The sequence below is a fragment of the Nicotiana tabacum genome, chromosome 19 (genome assembly GCF_000715075.1).
Source record: "Nicotiana tabacum cultivar K326 chromosome 19, ASM71507v2, whole genome shotgun sequence".
In the NCBI taxonomy this organism is placed as follows: domain Eukaryota; kingdom Viridiplantae; phylum Streptophyta; class Magnoliopsida; order Solanales; family Solanaceae; genus Nicotiana; species Nicotiana tabacum.
Genome location: NC_134098.1, coordinates 112,573,777 through 112,592,205, shown reverse-complemented (window position 1 = coordinate 112,592,205; position 18,429 = coordinate 112,573,777). Strand labels below are relative to the sequence as shown.

The following is an 18,429-nucleotide window of genomic DNA, read 5'->3' as shown; positions in this document are numbered from 1 at the left end:
GGGTTCATCCGAACCCCCTTTCCTCAAAAATTACACTGTGTATGTGAGGTAAAAAAGTAATTTATCTATACGTATGAGATGTTGAATCCCCTAAGTTTCTTCATATATTTAACTTTTTTATTTTTTGAACTACTTTATAAAAATTCGGGTTCCGCCACACATGAGCGCTAGCGCTAGTTGTTGGAAATACTAATGAAAGATTGGAAAACAATATGCCCGCCCATAGAACGATGTGGTTGGTAAAATGGACCCACCTTAAGTAGGTATCCAGTATGGAAGGTATAGCCAATGAAAGGTTTACAATTCTGTTTTTCCAAAGATGTGGGCAAACTCCACAAAAAAAAAAAGGGGGGGGGGGGGTGAGAAAAATGGAAAGAAGTCGAGTATATTAAGAGATAAGCTGGGGTAGAACATATAGAATTGTTTTTACTGGTAAAACGGACCCACCTTAAGTGTATATGTAACAGTCACTAGTGGATAGAGATCAGTACATACTACATAGGATTTACCTAAATAACATATATAGATAGACTCATACATAGATATGATCATTTAAGTAATTCAATTAAATTGATTGTTGACACGCAGAATATTTTCTCTTTGAATAATAGTATTACAAAAACTTACCGAAATATATATATACTAGGTCATCTACCAATATATAACAAGAAAACTAAATGATTTGTCCTAAGAGATGTCAGAACTTGAGCTTGAAGTGTCCTGAGGGGCTTCAGATTGGACCTCAACTTGGGGAGCAGGAACTTCTGGAGCAGAGCTTTCAACTTCTGGTGCATTTGGTGCTTCGGTTTCTGGTGCTGCTGAAGCTTGGACAACTTCTGGTGCATTTGGTGTTTCGATTACTGAAGCTTGGACTATTTCTGCCAGCTTAAACTTGTTGATATAGTAGCTAAGGGATGGTCCTGAGTACTCCATTGTTTGTACCGGAGGAGGTGAGTTCTTCCCGACTTGAAGGAGTACCGATGAAGCAGCTGCAATAGAGATTAAGGCTATCCCAGCTGCAATAGCTGCGGTGTTCTCTGCTCCATCAGAAGCTGTGCCCGCAGTCCCAGAGCTGATAGCACTTTCTGCTACATAAACTGCAGGCTGTTTCCAAAGTAAGCAACGTTAACGACACAGATAACATAACTGAATCCATACAGGTTTTCAGATAGTATTATTTCCTCTTAAAAAGGACTAAAAGAGGATGATGATTCAGTGTGATATTGCCAAGATATATATACTCTCTCACCCATCATATATTGTACAGAACTATTCAGTAGTTGAGATGGATTTTGGACAGAATCACATTGATCCTAAATGAAGTGAGAGGCCAGGGGGCAGGGAAAAGGGCTGAGTTGATCAGCATTGGCAATCAGGAGAAGCAAAACGGCTTGTCTTGTGGAAAAGCAGAAGAGCAATTGGTATGTTATGATTCATCGCATGACTCTTTTCTAGAATCCTGATATGTCCCAGACTTAATTCATGATATCTCTAGAATAAATACCTTAGGGCCTGAAAATTTGAGGTCTGAGATCTCTACATCCTCAGCTTTACATAGCCTACATACTTTGGTTATGCCATCCTGGCTCTATATATTGTCCCAAGTGAAATAGCAAAGGATATAGGCATGAAAGTTAGATTTAGAACCCTGATATTTCCTAGACTAGATTCATGATATCGCTAGTATAAATACCTTAGACACTAACATCCTTGATCTTTTGGCTATGCCCACCTGGCTCTATTCACTTGAATATACTACTGTTTATCTTTTTCAAACATGCTGTGAATTGCTTTTCTTGAACCGAAGGTATATCGGAAACAACCTCTCTACCTCCACAAAGTAGGGGTAAGGTCTGCGTACACATTGCCCTCCCCAGCCCCCACACTGATTGTTGTATTTTTTTGTTTACTATTCACTAGAATAATGGACGTTAGATTTAGCCCGCGCGGAGAAAAACTGAGAAATAGAATAAAGCTAGAAATATATAAACCCTCCATCTCAAAGCTAGATTTGCTCTAGCGCATATGTGGATTAAGAAAACTCATATGGGTGAGCCTCCCAGCCCAATACCTCAGAGTAAAAAGTGAAACAGCCTAAAACCATTTATTACTCTGTCCAAGCATCACTATAAATTGCAGTTGCAGTGGTAATACTATATTGATACTTGAAGTTGAACTTCAACAAAATGAAATAAAGATTGATTCGTTTATGTAATTCAACAGACAGATTTCACTACGAGATAGTTTCTTATGTGAAGAGCTAAGGCATGCCATAATCTGAAACTTCCTTTTGCTCCATACCATCTGAACAATGTAGTTTCAGGAGAACTTATGTAATTGCAGAACATAGAAGTACTAACCTCAACAGAGTATATATTTGTCTGCCCAGCAGTATCCTTCTCAACATACCCAGTCCAGCCACGTTTGCGAGGTGGAAATGTCCCAACCACTTTGGTGTTGTCCCCAGCTACCCATTCCATGCTCACCTTCCCGACCTGTTTCAAAAAAAAAAATTGTATCAATACTTTTTCCAGTGTGAACTACCATCTTGCTGGACAGTATGACCTACAATGTCGATTCAATAATGATAATTAAAAAAAGCTCTAAAATATGGGCAATAAACTCAAATTACTACAAAAGTTGTATAGGTATTGTTTACAAAGTTTTATATTATTGATGAAAAATATTACATGCTCTTGGTACATTTGAAAAGGCTTAACACTAGATACGAAAAAAAGTATCCCATGTGTTTCCATATGCCTAAACAAATACAACTCTCCTTTGCAGATTTTTCCAGAACTGGCTCGCCGATCTTATACAATCTAAATGAAATCAAACTGCTTACTGCTAACATCTCGACTAGTTGTAGCAGTAGACATAAACATATCATTATCACTCAAAAGAGCGCATAGTCTTTAACTAATTTTCAATAAAATAGTCTATAATTACAACACAATAGTATTTTCTTCCCCCAAATATTCATAAGTAGCCATAATTATTAGCCATTTTGAGAATTCTCTACGTATTTAAACAATTCCTAAAAACTTCAAGAAAAAAAATTCTCTCGAGGGAGTACAAGACTGTGCATATCCACTTCCTTTTTTCTATATCTGTCAACATATATTAATCCACATACACAAATTCAACAAGGAAAAGAAGTATATAATTAAGCTCAAGGAAGCAAAGAGGAAGATTGACCTCCTTATCAGGGGCACATTCTTCATCATTGCAATCAGAATCATCAGTTGAAGCTGCCCTAATTCTGAATCGAATAAGACTCTGCTTTTGCCTCAATTTTGAGTCCTTTTGGTATGTGCAAAAGCTCAATCTTCCGCTAGAAGTTGAGGCTATGGTGCAGCTGTTTGCTGATAAAGCAGCACAAGCCATTATTTCTTTTTTGCTGGTTATTTTTGGGTTCTTTAGAGTGCGAATTTTTGTAGCCCAACAAAAGATTTCAAATGTATTGAGGTGAAGAAGCAGAACCACTTGTAGAATTTTTTGCTTCTTCGATTGGCTGTGTTTGAGCCTCGAAAATCCTTTCCTTTTAAGGATTGTTTGGTTTTGTGGTTTGATTTGAATGCACGTTGAGTGGGTTATGTGTCTCGGATTTCATTCTCTTTCGAAAAGTATTAAAATGACGACTATATCCCTTATTGTCATTTTCTGACATCCATAAAATGCTACTACTATATTAGAGATAATTAAAAATTGTGTAAATTATGCATTGAAAAAAAAATCAAAATAATTTTGTTTGTATTTGGCACGTTATCAACAACAATAACCCACTAGAATTTCACTAGTGGAGTTTGTGACATTATGTTTGTGACAAATAAATAGTGGAATAACATTGCTTGTGAAAAAATCTGAGCAAGTGCGAGCAGCCAAATTTTTCCACATTACCTCCTTCATTCAATTGCATATATCTAAGATCGCTCCACGGAAGGTTTTAGTGTGAAAGTGTCACGACTATTGTCTATTGGTGAGAGAAAAAAACACATACATAACGCCTTCTTTATCTAGCTTTCGAATGTGTAGACTTTATTCACGAAATATTAATATTAAAGAATCAATATCCCAATTCGAGATTTGGTTGAGTGACTAATGCTAAGGAATGCTTAAATTAGAGGTGTCAATGGATATTTAAAAACTTACTAAACCGATCGTATCGCACCGAATTGATTTTTAGGTTTCTTTTAATAAAACTATAGATTTTTATATAAATCTATAACCGTACCGATAATTAGGGTAAGTTTTTTATTTTATGAAAATAAATCGAAAAAATACCGAACCATGCTGAATAAATTTATATGGGAAAAACATATCTATATATTATGTTTAAAAATAATAAAGCATTAGATTTTTCCTTGAGCCTTGGAATTATGAAAACAATTACAAGTCAACAAGTAATTAAACTCAAAATCCTAATTCCCAAACCTATTATATTACTCTTTTGAAACTAAATTATTTCCATCATATTCACTAGCAAGACACAAGACATTCAAGCGATTATGAGTAGCAAACTACAATGTATTGAATATGTTTCCTTTCAAATGATTTAAATTTATATTTTCGAATATTTAATCTTCTATCGATTTTATTCTTGAGTCCAGCTTGCTTAATATCTTTTCACTCGTGTGATTTATATTTTATTTGTCTTTGCTTAGTTTCTTTTACACTGCTGTAGAATAGTTGATGGATCTATACTCTGGTCATCTTTCATGTTTTCATAATTCATCACCCTTTAAATTGTAAAAATATCTAAAAGTTTTGCTAAGTCCTATAATACGTATGTTTTTGCTTCTAATAGTGACTTTTAAATGAAATTTAAAAAATTACCAAAAAATAACTGGACCGTACCGATACCGAAGAGAAACCGACATGATTGGTACGATTTCTAAAAGTCTATTTTTTGTTATAAATAATAGAATAACCAAAAAATTAGTATGATGTATATTTTATAAAATAATCAGTCGAACCATTGACACTCCTAGCTCAAATATAAATAAAGAAGTAAACGAAACCATTAAATGTTAGAAGATCAATAGAAGGTAGTAAAATGAACTAAATGTGATTGATAAAGGAAAGAAATAACAAGCAATACATAATAATTAAGTGCTTTTACACAAAAGTATTTTTTTCAAAAGTACTTTTGGTGAGAAGCAGTTTGTGTTTGGCTAATTTATTTGAAAAATACTTCTAAGAAGCAATTAGTATTTGGCCAAGATTTTAAAAAATACTTTTTATAGCATGTTTGGCCAAGCTTAGTTTTTGGCCGAAAGTACTTTTTTTGGCCAAAAGTGCTTTTGGCCAAAAATTGAGGTGTTTGGCCAAGCTTTTAGAAGGAAAAAAGTGCTTTTGAGGAGAAGCAGAAGCAGATTGTGAGAAACAGAAAAATGTAGTTTCTCTCCAAAATCACTTTTCTCAGAAGCACTTTTGAGAAAAATACACTTAGAAGCAGTTTTCAAAAGTTTGGCCAAACACTAATTACTGCTCAAAAGTGTTTTTCAAATTAATTAGCCAAACACAAACCGATTCTCACCAAAAGTACTTTTTTGAAAAGCACTTTTGAAAAAAGTATTTTTCAAAATAAGTAGATTTTAGAAGCTTTGCCAAACATACTATAAGTGTATTTTTTTCAAAAGTGCTTTTCAAAAAAATACTTTTGGAGAGAAGCTACTTTTTTCTGCTTCTCCAAAACTGCTTCTGCTTCTACTCAAAAATACTTTTTTTTCCTCAAAAAACTTGACCAAACACTTCAACTTTGGGAAAAAAAAATACTTTTTTTAATTAAAAAAATATTTTTGACTTGGAGAAACTTGACCAAACAGACTATAAATATATTAATTGAACCGAAGTGGGCTCATGACAAATTATACCACCATAATAAGTCGATGAAGTGAAGTAAAGATTAATATATGTGGGTTTAACAATATACCAAGTCTAACTGATATATGCCTAATAAATCCATCTCAACCGCGTTGCGTGCAGTTCAATTGCATGAGTGAGTTTTTGAGTTTTAGCATATATCTTAGCTCCAGTTTGGTCATAAATTTTGGCCTTTTTTTCTCAAATTCTTTTTGAAAATATTATTTGTTCATGGAATATGATCATTTTTTTGAAAAAGATTTGAATTTTTTTTGAAAATCCCAAAAACTGGATTAGGGCAGTTTTGAGTAAACAATTTTTTTCCACTCACAAAATTTCAACCTTTTTTCAAATAAAATATATGTTCAAACACAACTTCAATTTTCAAAAAATATATTTTAAAACTCTTTTTCAAGTTTTAACTAAGTTTATGTCCAAGCTTAGATTCGAGTCCTCAAAAAGCATTTTTGTACGGTTTATTAGGTAGTCTAGAGAAGGCAAATAGACTTTATGATGTTGTAATACCCCGAAAAAAATTTCGAAGTGTTTTAAGACCATTAAGAAGATTGGCATGTGCTAATTATATTAATCCGGGTATGAACATGACTAATAATTTAAATGATATCAGTTGAACATGATAATATATGTATGAGGTGCATTAAGAATGGTTTATGGTCTAATAAGATACATAAGACTAAGTCAAGTTGAAAATTATATGATGGGATAAAGTTTCAAGTGAGTTCGCACAAGACCTAATTTCAAACGAGCATACCTCTCAAGATATGAAAAGTTATATGGTGTATAACCTATTAAATGAAAGGTATATGTGTCTAGTTTCTAATGCGTCAAACCGTTTATCATTTGGAGATTCCTACAAGAAGTTATGGCCTTTTTACTAAAGGGTGACAGAATAGCTACGCGAGTCTACGTAGCCTATGCACCATAACAACATAGCCTACGCACCATAACAGCGTAGCCTACGCACCATTGCGTAGGCAAATCCAGCAACTTCTAAAATGAAGGGGAATGGAAGTCCATCCTGCGTAGCCTTTGTGCGTAGCCTACGCAGCTCCAAGGGTCATTTTAAAGGGGCTGAAACAAGGGGTTTAGACAGAGAAAGCATTAGTTCTTCAACTTGGAATTGATTTCTAAAGAGAAGGAGGAGCTCTTCCACCATGAATACACTTCAAGGTAAGTTATTTTGGTACAAAGATAATTATATAACATCATTTAGTGATAACACTAATATTATTATGGATCAAATCCATAGAAAATGGATTGAATCTTCAAGAACACCAAAAATAGAAAAATTTAGATTCTTCCATCAAGAGGTAATCCCTTCACTTGAGCTTCATATATATGTCATATTGGAGTATGGGTAGTATGTTTATGAGTTTTGTTTGAAGTTATAATGGGATATTGTATGAACCCTAAGGGTGGGTCTTGAGAATACCATTTTTGGGTAAAAAAAAAGATGAATAGTGATGAATTGATATAAATACATATGTCTTGAGTTTCTAATGATTCCAATAGACTTGATAACTTAATTGATGCACGAATTTAATTTGGAATCACCATTTGGATAAGATACAACACTAATTCTTGAAATGGATGTTCTTGAACCTAGACTTTTGTTAGAGAAGGCAATAAATAGTGACTTGATGACGTTGGATAATTAATATAGTATTATTAATGACTCCAAATGAGTATTAAATAATAAGAATTGAATTGAATTGAATTGAATAGGCTAATGGATGAGCCTATTGGATAATTTGGGATGGTTGAAGGCTTGTTGTCGAGCTGTGAAGCCTAAATGGGTATTTATGAATCTTTTCGTATTTGTTTTAATGTAGTAGGGATAACTAATGGTAGATATTGAATTGTGGGTGATATTTAAATATTTTAATCAATTGGAGTATTGTAGTATTTTTGGAGCTTGAAGATTGAGGTAAGTTGATTAATACTTACTCTTCTTGAGTGATTTTCTCTAAAATCATATTTGAGTTATTACGTGAGTTGGTTTGTAAATGTGCATCCGTACGTGTGGGGACAAGCGAAAAATATGTCACCATGTATTTCTAAATTGTTGCTTATGAGGTGTCATGAGATTTTATAAAAGTCTTGTTTTCAAAATTTATTAGCAAAATGACACTTAAGGAAATTCTTATAAGTTTTATTAAAACTTATTTGTTGATAAGAGTATAAAATACTTGATTGCTAAATATATGCTTTCATGAAAAAGATAATTTTTTGAAACTTCACCAAAGAAAGCACTTGTTTCATCTTAAGGTTTATGTTAATTGCTAAAGGCTTTAACATGAAAAAGGTTATTCATTTGATTTTATTTAAATGGTTTGAATTGACTATGAAAATCATGATTTGATAAAAATAGATCATTTGAGGCAATTATGCTATGAATCTATTTTTAAAATATCAAATATTTTGGGAGTTACTAGTGGAGACCACCGAGATTGGTTCGAATGTCGAGTTCGTTACCATGGAACTACATGTGCCGGTGTATGGATACATTCCAAGGCTAAGCCGAGGTTTGTGGGATAAAGTCCCCAATTGAGAGGGCAAATGATCATTACATAAAGTAATGAGGTTAAGTCGACTCGTACGATACTACGGGAAGCCGCCCAGACAAGTAGGGTCAAATACTTATTACTAGGTCGATCACCTAGTAGTTGTTTATTATGTCGGTGTCGGTATAGTACTCTTGGTTAAAGGTAAAAGAGGACTTTCTTATGTTTAGGCCTAAGGAGCCGAAAATGATTTTAATGATTTAATGAGATTGAAATGGTTTTATATGATTTCTATTAAAATCTTGGGTTGATAGAGATGTTCTAAAACTTTATAGTATGGCTTACATTTCACTTATCTTTTATCTAAAATGATAAAGAGCGTATTTTATATAATTGTTTATCACTTTATGTCAAATATTGGTTGCATAGTTTTTGTAAACTCTTGTCCCAGGAACTTGAGTTAGAGAGAGTCTATGACACTTATTGAGTACCGTTGTGGTGTACTCAGCCCTTAGACCCCCACTCCAGGGCCCCACTTACTTTACATGTTTCAGGATGAGGTACGGTACATGGCATACAGACATGGTTAGGATGACTCTCTTCCTGAGGTATATGGCAAGGCTCCACTCCTATTTTGTGGTAGCTATCATGTTATTTCTTAATTTATGTTAGTCGGACATTAGCCCAAGTGTTTAGTTCTATTCCTGGGTATAGAGCCTCCATAGATAGTTGTGAAAAGTTGTAGTAATGAAATTGTATGCGACATACATGGAAATATATTTACTTTACTTACTCTCATTGTTATGATTATGAGAGGCTCCGGGTATGATTTTGAATTGGAAAATTATTCCATGCTTTAACTTGAAAATATATAAAATTTTCAAAGAGTTTCTGCAGTTAAATTGATTTTTCATGCATATGGTTTGGGTGCATTATATGGGTTGGTTCGCTCAGGTCGAATAGTGTGCCGGATGCCGGTCACGCAAATTTGGATCGTGACAGATGTCTACCATTGTTCTCATTATTTAATAGGAAAAATATATAAGTTAACTCTCAAACTTGTCCCTAAAACTTAAGATTGTTTATTTACCCCTTATTCTTGTTTGAAGTAAATTTAATACCCCTTCAAAGTATACAAACAATTGCATAGTAGTAGGTGTTTTGCACTCTCCTTGTAATTTTTCCACGTCAGATATCATTTAATTTTACTTTTTTACTCTTTTTTTCTTTCCTTTTCATTCCTTTTCTCTCTTTTTTTCACTCTTTTTTCTTTTCATATCCCTTCCCCAAGTCCATCACCGGCATAGCTATCGACTTTCAAGCCAACCAAAATTATTTCAAAATTTTTAGTGTAAGTTTGATGAAATATTAGTTTTGGCAAAAGAACACCAAGAAAATAGAGATTATGGTAAGAGGGATGAATATATAGGATTGAAATTTGGCCCGAAGAAATGGAAGCTTGCCGGAAGTTTTTGTCGGCAACATATTTTAACGCTATCTTTTTAATCTTGCCAGTTCTTGAGCTAATGATGAAAAAAATAAAACGATGAACTGCAAGAAATGGGCAACTTCCAGCTTTTATTTCTCCGTGCTCTGCATAACTGTTCTCTGTTTCAGGGACTCTCTTTCTGCTGTTAGCAGCTGAAGAAGCCAAGGCCTCAAAAGGGACATGAGATATTGACGTTGGTGGGTGCAAGATTGAGTTTTGACTTAAAAGGGCTATTTGTATACGGGTGAAATCGGACCCATGAGCCGCTCCGATTCCCGATAAAATAAATCGAGTAAGGAACGCGATGACAAGGAATCGGAATTGAGGTAAGGGACTCACCGAGTCAGGCATCGGGGGTACGACGCCCGCCCTCGAGTATATCGAGGCCATGACCCCGGATCGGTCCAAATCTCAAGAGACTTTGGAGAGCATTATTCGGCGATCGAGCACGATTAATAGAAAGTCGTGATATTCGCGGTCAATCGGGTATCACGACGCAGATCTTGGCATGTAGCGACGGGAATCCAGTAGTTAGTTAAACGGGAGAATTTTAACTTTTATAGAATTGTACTTTGGGTAAAACTCTCATACTATATAAAGGGGAGTCTGATTATTCATTGGAGACATGGTAACACGCATCCCAAATCAATATACAATTATTTTCACTGTTATTCATAGCTCTTAGTCTCGTTCATCAGTGCTAGCCATTATGAATCCGGATCGAGGGAGGATATTTCATCTAGGCTGGAATCATGCCTCGCGTGGTTTGACTTTACTATATCTTTATTTGTTTAATCTAACACAATTTATCGTTCGTATCGAATTAATTCGTGTATCCTTAAAATCACTTACAAATTTAATTGTTATCCATTTTTTAGGGTAAACAGTTTGGCGCCCACCGTTGGGCTAAGGATAATAGTGGCAATTTGATACAAATTTTCATAACGCACCCTATTTTACACTTGTTCTTTGAAGTGTCTTCAATTTCAGGTCAAAGTTCAAAATGTCGAACTCCCAATCTGCACCTCTAAACGTGGATGCTGAGTCGGTCACCACGGCGAGAATAATAATATGGTACCCAGTAATGAGGTGCCTCATGTCGATCCCAGTGGAGTTCCAGTAGCGGACCCAATCGACGCTAACTCACATGTGGCCATCAATGCAAATTTGCCTACCGATCCTCAGAACAGCGTCCGCGGGGGAGTCCGATCGACATCCCAAAATACACACGACGGTGAAGGAGGTGAGATTAACTTGCGAGTGATCTTAGAATGCTGCAGGCCAAGCAGGCAGCGATAGCCCAGCTGCAGAAACAAAACCGCTCCCCTAGTAGAATTGAGCCCGAGCCGTCCCGGATCATCACTCGTACAAATGAACCAATTACGGAGAGGCCGAGTGAAGTTGAACCCGGGACTAACCCCGAGATCATAAAAATGCTCTAGGAACTGACAAAACGGGTAGAATCGTAAGAAAAAAAAATCGAAGCCAGAGGTGGAACCCTACAATTCCAAGGTCGACCAAATCCCAGGAGCGCCACCGATTTTGAAGGGCCTGGATTCCAAGAAGTTTGTTCAAAAACCTTTTCCTCCAAGCGCAACTCCGAAGCCAATACCGAAGAAGTTCCACATCCCCGAGATTCCTAAGTACAACGGAACAATCGACCCAAATGAGCATGTGACCTCTTGCACATGCGCCATCAAAGAGAATGACTTAGAAGATGATGAGATCGAGTCCGGGGCCATCAAGGTCGAGACCAAGAAGTCAGACCTTTTCAAAGTGAAACATAGATATAATGAGATGCTGAGGGAATTCATGTCCCGATTTCAAATGAAACGAATGGACCTGCCTCCGGTCGCACACGATTGGGTTGTTTAGGCCTTTACCCAAGGACTCAATACTCGAAACTCATTGTCTTCACAACAGTTGAAGCAAAATCTGGTAGAATATCCAGCTGTAACTTGGGCCGACGTACATAACCGGTATCAATAAAAAATTAGGGTCAAAGATGATCAGCTTGGGGCCCCTTCCGGGTCCGTTTATCTCGTCAGAACTATTGACAAACCCAAGAGAGACATTGATCGTGAACTAAGATCAAATAGGGATCGATATCAACCATAGAGTGAGGACCGAAGAGGCAATGGATCTGGACGCAATCCTGTGAGAAGTGAAAGGTGAAGCGATCGGGGTCAAAATTACCGAGGACTCATGAGCAAAAACGGTTTCGACAGTCCCATCGGGCCTAAGGAAGCGCCAAGGTTATCGAAGTACAACTTCAATGTCGATGTTGCTGCCATCGTATCTGCAAATCGGACGCATCAAAGACACCAAGTGGCCTCGACCTCTACAGTCCAATCCAGCCCAAAAGGACCCCAACCTATTGTGTAAGTATCACGGCACTCACGGCCATAGAACGGAAGATTGCCGATAATTGTGCCGATAATTGAGAGAGGAAGTAGCCCAGTTATTCAACAACGGACATCTCCGAGAGTTCCTGAGCGATCGAGCCAAAAACCATTTCAGGAATAGGGACTCTAATAAGCAGATCGAGCAGGAGGAACTTCAGCATGTCATAAACATGATCATCGGTGGGGTCGACGACCCCTAGAGGCCGATGTTAAAGCGCACCAAAGTGTCCATCACTAGAGAAAAATAGACTCGATATTACGTGCCCGAAGGAACCTTATCTTTCAACGACGAGGACGCTGAAGGCATCGTGCATCCACACAACGATGAAATGGTAATATTTGTACTCGTAAATAAATCTCGAGTTAAGTGTGTGTTAATTGATCCTGGTAGCTCAACCAATATCATCAGATCGAGAGTCGTAGAGCAGCTAGGTCTACAAGACCAAATTGTGCCTACAGTCCGAGTTCCTAACGGATTCAACATGGCATGTGAGACCACTAAAGGGGAGATAACACTACCGGTGAACACCGCTGGAACCATTTAGGAGGCAAAATTCTACGTGATCGAAAGAGATATGAGATACAATGCTCTGTTCGGGGCCGTGGATTCACACCATGAGCGCAATGCCATCGACACTGCACCAGGTGTTGACATTCCTAATGTCATGAGGGATTAAAACAATTTACGGAGAGCAACCGGCTGCAAAGAAGATATTTGCGGTCGATGAGGTGATCCCGATATTCGCACTTTCTACACCAAAGGATCCGAGTTCGGTCGCCAAGGAAGGAACTAAATAGCAATCACCGACACCGGTCCTGACCGAACCTGAGAAGCAGGGGATGAATAAGGACGACGACTACGGAGTTCCCAGATCTTTCATAGTCCTCGACGATTCCGACGCCACCAAATCAATAATCAAAGAACGGGAGCAAGTCATATTGATCGAACACCTACCCGATCATAAGGTATACCTGGGCATGAGGTTAAATATCGAGCTCAGGAGTAAACTCATTAAATTCCTTATAGCTAACATATATTGTTTCGCTTGGTCCCACCTCGACATGATTCATCCGCCCGGGGAGCTGCTGCATTCGATCTTGTCACCCTGGCCATTGATGAAATAAGGAATGGACATCGTTGGCCCCCTGCCATGGGCACCCTGTAAGGGTCAATTTATATTATTTATTACTCAATATTTTTCTAAATGGGTGAAAGCCCAGGCATTCGAGAAAGTAAGGGAGAAAGAAGTTATTGACTTCATTTGGAACCACATAATATGCCGGTTCGGAATGTCAGCCGAGATCGTGTACGACAATGGGAAGCAGTTCAACGGCAGTAAAGTGAGTAAATATTTTGAGGACCATAAGATCAAAAGGATCCTATCGACACCCTACCACCCTAGTGGGAATGAGCAAGCAGAGTATACGAACAAAACCATACTCCAAAATCTTAAGAAGAGGTTGGCTGACGCCAAAAGGAAATAGAAAGAAATTTTGCCCGAAGTCTTGTGGGCATACCGAACGACCTCAAAATCTAGTACCGGGGCTACTCCTCGTTGGTCTACGATGTCGAAGCGCTAATACCGGTCGAAGTAGGGGAACCGAGTCTCAGGTTCCGATACGCGACCAAATAGTCAAACGATGAGGCCATGAACACGAGCCTGGAACTGATGGATGAGAGGCGCGAGGCCGCCCTCGTCCAGTTGGCCGCCAAAAAATAACATATTAAACGATATTACAACCGGAGAGCCAACCTCCGGGACTTTAACATCAGGAACTTGGTATTAAGAAAAGTAACACTAAACACCCGAAACTCGAACGAAATCAAATTGGGACCGAATTGAGAAGGTCCATATCAAATTATCGAGATCACCGACAAAGGATCGTACAAACTCGAAGCAGGGAACGGTGAGCGACTACAGAATAACTGGAACATGACCCACTTAAAATGGTACTACTACTAAGGTACGACCCCATTCGTTCTTTTCTTTACCTAACATTACGAATTGAACTAACACTTACAGGCAACAACCAAAGAATGTTGCAGTTATTAGGCCTGAAAGCACGTGTTGCACTCTTTTTCCCTTGGACCGGTTTTGTCCCAAATGGGTTTTCCGGCAAGATTTTTAACGAGTCAACAATAGATCGTGCTAACTTAGAATTGAAGACCGTCTATGAACCGGAGTCGAGGGTCACATCAACAGTATCCGAGCCCTCTCTATGATCGGCCTCGAATACTGGGGGCCATCACCTTTGATAATGATTTTAGCAAGGAAGGAAACTTTGTGCTCGAACAGTCTGAGCTTAGTGGATAGGATTTATTGTAAGGGCCAAATGGTCAAATGAATCGTGCCCACGTAAACCACTTAAGCCATAACACAAAGTTTGTACACATTTTCCATCTTGTACGTTGCGCACAAAAATGAAAGAAAGTTTCTACCTTACAGATACATATTTTGTCTCCTAAAAGCTATCACATTTTTCTCCTTAAGGACATCGGGCCCAAGGGCCACCTCTATCCGAATCTAAGGGATCACCCCATTCGGGGACTGTCGTCCTGGGCAAGCCCGGATGGCTCGGGCATCGAAGCCCGGGGTAATAAGCCTATTGGGCAATACCCGAACTTAAAAGGCTACGTCCATCCTAGAAATGGCTCGGAGACGTCCGAAACCCGTAACCAAAACATAAGGCCTTCAAAATTTTAAAACTGGTCCAAAGGCTACCCTCGGCAAAGCTATAATCTAAAAACTTTTAAATAAGTACTTTGGGGAAAGCTTCCGGTCATACCAAGTTCCCACGAGTTATAAACAAAGTCACATCGAGAATGAGCCTTGTTCGAACCTCCGAACAAGACCTTATTACTACGTGCAAAGGCATTTGAAATCTTTGCAATCGTAAAGAAAAAGCCAAAAGAAACAAAACTTGAAAATTGCCAAAGGTAAAAAAGAAAAGCCTTGTATATATATATAAAGATCCTTACAAATGCCAAACGACCTCAACAAAACATATAAAAATACAAAAGGAAAGAAAAATCTACAAGGCACCTAAGCCTGATCTTCGCCGAAGCCCGCTTCGTCACCGGGACTGTCGGGGTCTTCTCCACCCTCGGATTCGTCGGATTCCTCGGAGCTTTCATAGTCCTCGGGATTTTCCAACTTTTTAGCCTCGGCCTCGAGCCTCTTAACATTTTCGATCTCGACCGTTAAGTCAAAACCTCGGGCATGAACTTCCTTGAGAGCCTCCCTTCGAGACTGCCACTTCACATAATCGGCAATAACTTTCAGGCGGTCCTAGGCTGCCACATCGTTAGCTTTGTACTGGGCCACCATTTTTTCTGCATCGACCCTGGTCATTTCCGTCACTGACTTGGCCTCTTTAAGCTCCTTGGCAAGGGTATCCCATTCGGCAACGGCCGGGCCCAGTTGAGAAAGGAGGTCTTCGATTTTTCGAGACCGGGCCTCAGCTTTCTCCTTCGTCGCTCGAAGTTGGGCCTCCGCCGAAGCCATCTGCTCCTGGTAGTCTCTTTTTCCAAAGCCAATCGGTCTATTTTTCCCTTCCATTCTTAGTCCATGGCCTTGACCTCGTCCATATCGGCTCGAAGATGGTCGACCCAATCAACTTTCTGCTGGATCGGCGGGTTCTGACCGTTAGTCACCATGTCTAACTCGTCATCACTAACTTCAAATATCTTTACCTATTTCACCAGGTTGGCATGTTCTTTCTCAGCCTCGTCCTACTCGGCTCGAAGGTTCCTGGCTTCTCCTTCCCGTTGCTCGCTGAGAAGCTTATACAAATCTCTCTTCTCAGCAAGCTATTTGACCACGGCCTCGAGTTAGCTTAGATTATCCTGGTACCGGAGAAAGGTTTCATGATAAAGCACTGAGGCTTGCAGAATGTGAAAAAGTGAAGGCATTAGAGTCATCAAAAACCCGAATTCGAAGATAAAAGAGTGTGATAACGCCTCACCCGGTTCATCGCCTGTTATTCTTCGTTGAACAAGCATGGCGTATCCACCTCATTTATTTTTGCCTGGTCTTCTTCAGTTACCAGGCACCAGAGGTAGCTAGCCACCCCAACAGGGGCGAAAAGAACCTGGGCATCCTCCGGGACGGTGATAACAACTGATCGCTTCCGGCCAGGATCTGTGCTCGGATCGGGGAACCGATTAATCAACCTCGGGCTCGAATTTGACCCGCCGACCTCCGAGGATGGACTTTTCCTCAGCACCTCTAAATCGCCCATCCCGGTGAAGTCTTCCAGGGTGGTTGAGTCCACACCATCAAAGAAGCATCGAAGGGGATCGTCCGCTCCATGGACCCCTTCGTTGAATCGTTCCTTCGTCGCTCGGACTTCTTCAAACATAGACTCTGTAAAATAGGGCGATCTTTAAATTTTTCTATGACACCGAGTGGGCCGGAGCCGGCGTCTCGAGGAGTCTCGACCCCCACCCGTGTGCCAGCCTCGTGTACTTAAGTGAGATTTGCCTCCGTCGTTCCCCCCTCGGCTGCCACATACTCCTCAGGGAAAGATGGCTCGGGAGCCATAAAAATTTTGTCCTCCTCGGGCTCGTCCCTGAGCCGGTAAAGTGAGTCCGAGTCAGGAACTCGGGAGCTGGAGCTTTCCTTTGACTTACGAACCAACCTTCTCCTTGCTTTCTTTTTCTCCAAGCTCGGAGAACTCGGGGCCCTCTTCCTTTTCTTCTCTCCTACTGTGTCTCCGTGCTGCTCTGAAGCAAAAGAATAAGTGCGCAAGTCCTTGTCCCTGACCGTAGGGCTAAGCTCGACGGTCTTAGGCAAACCTGCAAAAAGGAAATAAAAGAAATAAGAACCTTATGCTAGGAGAAGAAGCCTAACGCGACATATTCGGGAAAGAAATCTTACCATGGGAACGGGCTTGCCAGCTTCCCTTTGAGAGTTTGCACCATGAGCGTTCGGAGTAGGGCATCTGTTAAACAATGCCTTCGATCTACTCCTTTAATCGAGGGATAGCATTTGGGACTCGAGCTACAGCTGCACCGCCATGAATACCAATGAGGAAAAGGGAGATGATCATGAAATCAACATTTAAAGGAAAGTTGTACTTACGTGATGCATTCCACTTCTTGGGGAATGACCTAAATTCGGCCTGAATCAAGTCCGAGGTCCTCAACCGGACAAAGCGTCCCTGCCAGCCTCGATCCTGATCTTCATCGATGCTTGAGAATGTGGCTTTAGTAGCCCGGCGCACGAGCTTTATCAGTCCCTCTCAGAAGATTTGAGGACTATACAGACGGAGTAGATGATCCACGGTGAGCCGACAAGAGTCGATCTTGTTCACAAAAAATCGAAGGAGGATTACAATCCTCCACAGCGATGGGTGGATTTGACCGAGGCATACATCGTACATCTTACAGAAGTCTATAATGACCGGGTCCATCAGGCCTAGTGTGAAGGGATAAGTGGAAACACTTAGGTATCCCTGAACATGGGTAGTAATGGCCTCCTCGGATAGCATTTGGGACTCGAGCAAATGTATCTCGATGCCTCTTCACGCCGACCCTGCACCGAAGAAGGCTTCTCAACTTTGAAGTCGTCAGCGACCGAACAACCCCCGGGAATGAATATCTTCAAGGGAGGTTTAGGAGTCGGTTGATCAGTAGCAATGTTAGCGGCGGACCTCCTGAGGTCGACCACATCGGGAGCGATTTCGTCGATTTTGACAGTCGGATGGGAGACAAAGGCAAACTTTTGGGGAATAGATTTGGAGGTTTTGGCCATTGTTATCTGCAAAAACTTGAAAAAGATATAGAAAGGGTGAAAGTTCAAAGCTCAGATGTGTTGGCTTGAGTAAAGGATGAGTAAAAACTTTGTGACGTACTGAGAAATCTTGAGTAACAAAGGTAAGAATACTGAGGGATAAAAGAAGACTGTAATATCTTAAAGGATCGAGGGTAGAAGTTTGGACGTAAAGTGGAAAATGAACGAAGGAGGTGATATTATATGATTTCCATGATGTTTTGCGTCCAGGGGCAGCTGACCGACGGCTGACACGCATTTGAGGTCATTATGACGAGACTAATGGGACGTTTCAGTTTCTTTGTCGTTTTGTGTCGCAGCGTGTTGAAGAAGAGATCGAAGAACTCATGTCGTTCCTCGTCGATTCCGTA

The 18,429-nt window shown here is 39.6% G+C and overlaps 1 protein-coding gene across 1 annotated transcript; it reads right to left on the bottom strand.

The window, feature by feature from the left end:
- Positions 1-504: 504 nt before the first annotated feature.
- Positions 505-3,577, bottom strand: LOC107803602 (protein MAINTENANCE OF PSII UNDER HIGH LIGHT 1). Its single transcript, XM_016627350.2, has 3 exons — positions 3,199-3,577; positions 2,361-2,495; positions 505-1,104 (listed from the first exon to the last, which is right to left on the bottom strand). The coding sequence occupies exons 1-3, from the start codon at positions 3,385-3,387 to the stop codon at positions 688-690; spliced, it is 741 nt and encodes a 246-aa protein (XP_016482836.1). The 5' UTR covers positions 3,388-3,577; the 3' UTR covers positions 505-687.
- Between the last annotated feature and the right edge of the window lie 14,852 nt (positions 3,578-18,429).